The sequence below is a fragment of the Peromyscus leucopus genome, chromosome 17, assembly GCF_004664715.2.
Source record: "Peromyscus leucopus breed LL Stock chromosome 17, UCI_PerLeu_2.1, whole genome shotgun sequence".
Lineage (NCBI taxonomy): Eukaryota > Metazoa > Chordata > Mammalia > Rodentia > Cricetidae > Peromyscus > Peromyscus leucopus.
In genome coordinates, this window is record NC_051077.1 from 49,453,764 (window position 1) to 49,454,828 (window position 1,065).

Genomic DNA, 1,065 nt, shown 5'->3' on the forward strand with positions numbered 1-1,065 from the left:
TTTCTTCTGTTTACAGTCTTGCACACTTTCTAAAACAACGAAAGCTGACCAGCACTAGCTCCCTGTGTCTCAAATTAACCACAAGTAAAATGCATTCCTCCAAGGAATCAAAATTCCTGCTAAATGTATTCTATATTTCTCTTGATATTTTTAGAAAAATTGGAAATTGACTTAAAAGGAAAAGTAACTAGATTTTTCTATCAATTGGTGTAATCCAGTGTTTGAAGTAGAAGTGTTTCTGGTTAGGTCATGAACACATCACATGAGAAGGCTTGGTTTAAGAAAAAGAAACCCGGGCCAGGAAGCCCGGTTGGCCCGCGCGGCTAGTCCTTTCTGATCCGCCATCTGTGAATGCCGGTGGAACCGCAGCCAAGATGCAGATCTTCGTGAAGACCCTTACAGGGAAAACCATCACGCTTGAGATTGAACCCTCAGACACTATAGAAAATGTAAAGGCCAAGATCCAGGCTAAGGAAGGAATTCCTCCTGATCAGCAGAGGCTGATCTTCACTGGTAAGCAGCTGGAAGATGGCCGTACTTTGTCTGAATACAATATTCAAAAGGAGTCCACCCTTCATCTTGTGTTGAGACTTCGTGGTGGTGCTAAGAAAAGGAAGAAGTCTTACATCACTCCCAAGAAGAATAAGCATAAGAGGAAGAAGGTTAAGGTGGCTGTACTAAAGTAGTATAAGGTGGATGAAAATGACAAAATTAGCCGTCTTCGTCGAGAGTGTCCTTCTGATGAGTGTGGTGCTGGAGTTTTCATGGCTAGCCACTTTGACAGACATTACTGTGGCAAGTGTTGTCTGATTTACTGCTTCAACAAACCAGAAGACGAGCAGTTGTGTATGAATAATTAAAAAGACAGGAACTGAAAAAAAAAAAGAAAAAGAAACTCAGGGCTGGCCAGATGGCTAAGTGGATAAAGGCACTTGTCACATAGCCTGACATCTGAGCATGTGAGTTTGCTCCCTGGTATTCATGGTGGACAGAGAGAACCAAGTCCTGAACATTATCCTCTGACCGTCACATATATGCTATGGTTTTTACCACCCCACACACACA

The 1,065-nt window shown here is 42.4% G+C and overlaps 1 protein-coding gene across 1 annotated transcript; it reads left to right on the forward strand.

Annotated features, from left to right (window-relative positions):
• Window positions 1–374: 374 nt before the first annotated feature.
• LOC114703139 (ubiquitin-like) lies at window positions 375–701 on the forward strand. The gene has a single exon (XM_037211575.1). It carries the CDS (start codon window positions 375–377, stop codon window positions 684–686), a length of 312 nt encoding a protein of 103 aa, XP_037067470.1. The 3' UTR covers window positions 687–701.
• The last annotated feature ends 364 nt before the right edge of the window (window positions 702–1,065 follow it).

Coding starts and splice junctions, on each gene's coding strand:
- LOC114703139 (XM_037211575.1), top strand. CDS start 375: ATGCAGATCTTCGTGAAGACCCTTACAGGGAAAACCATCACGCTTGAG.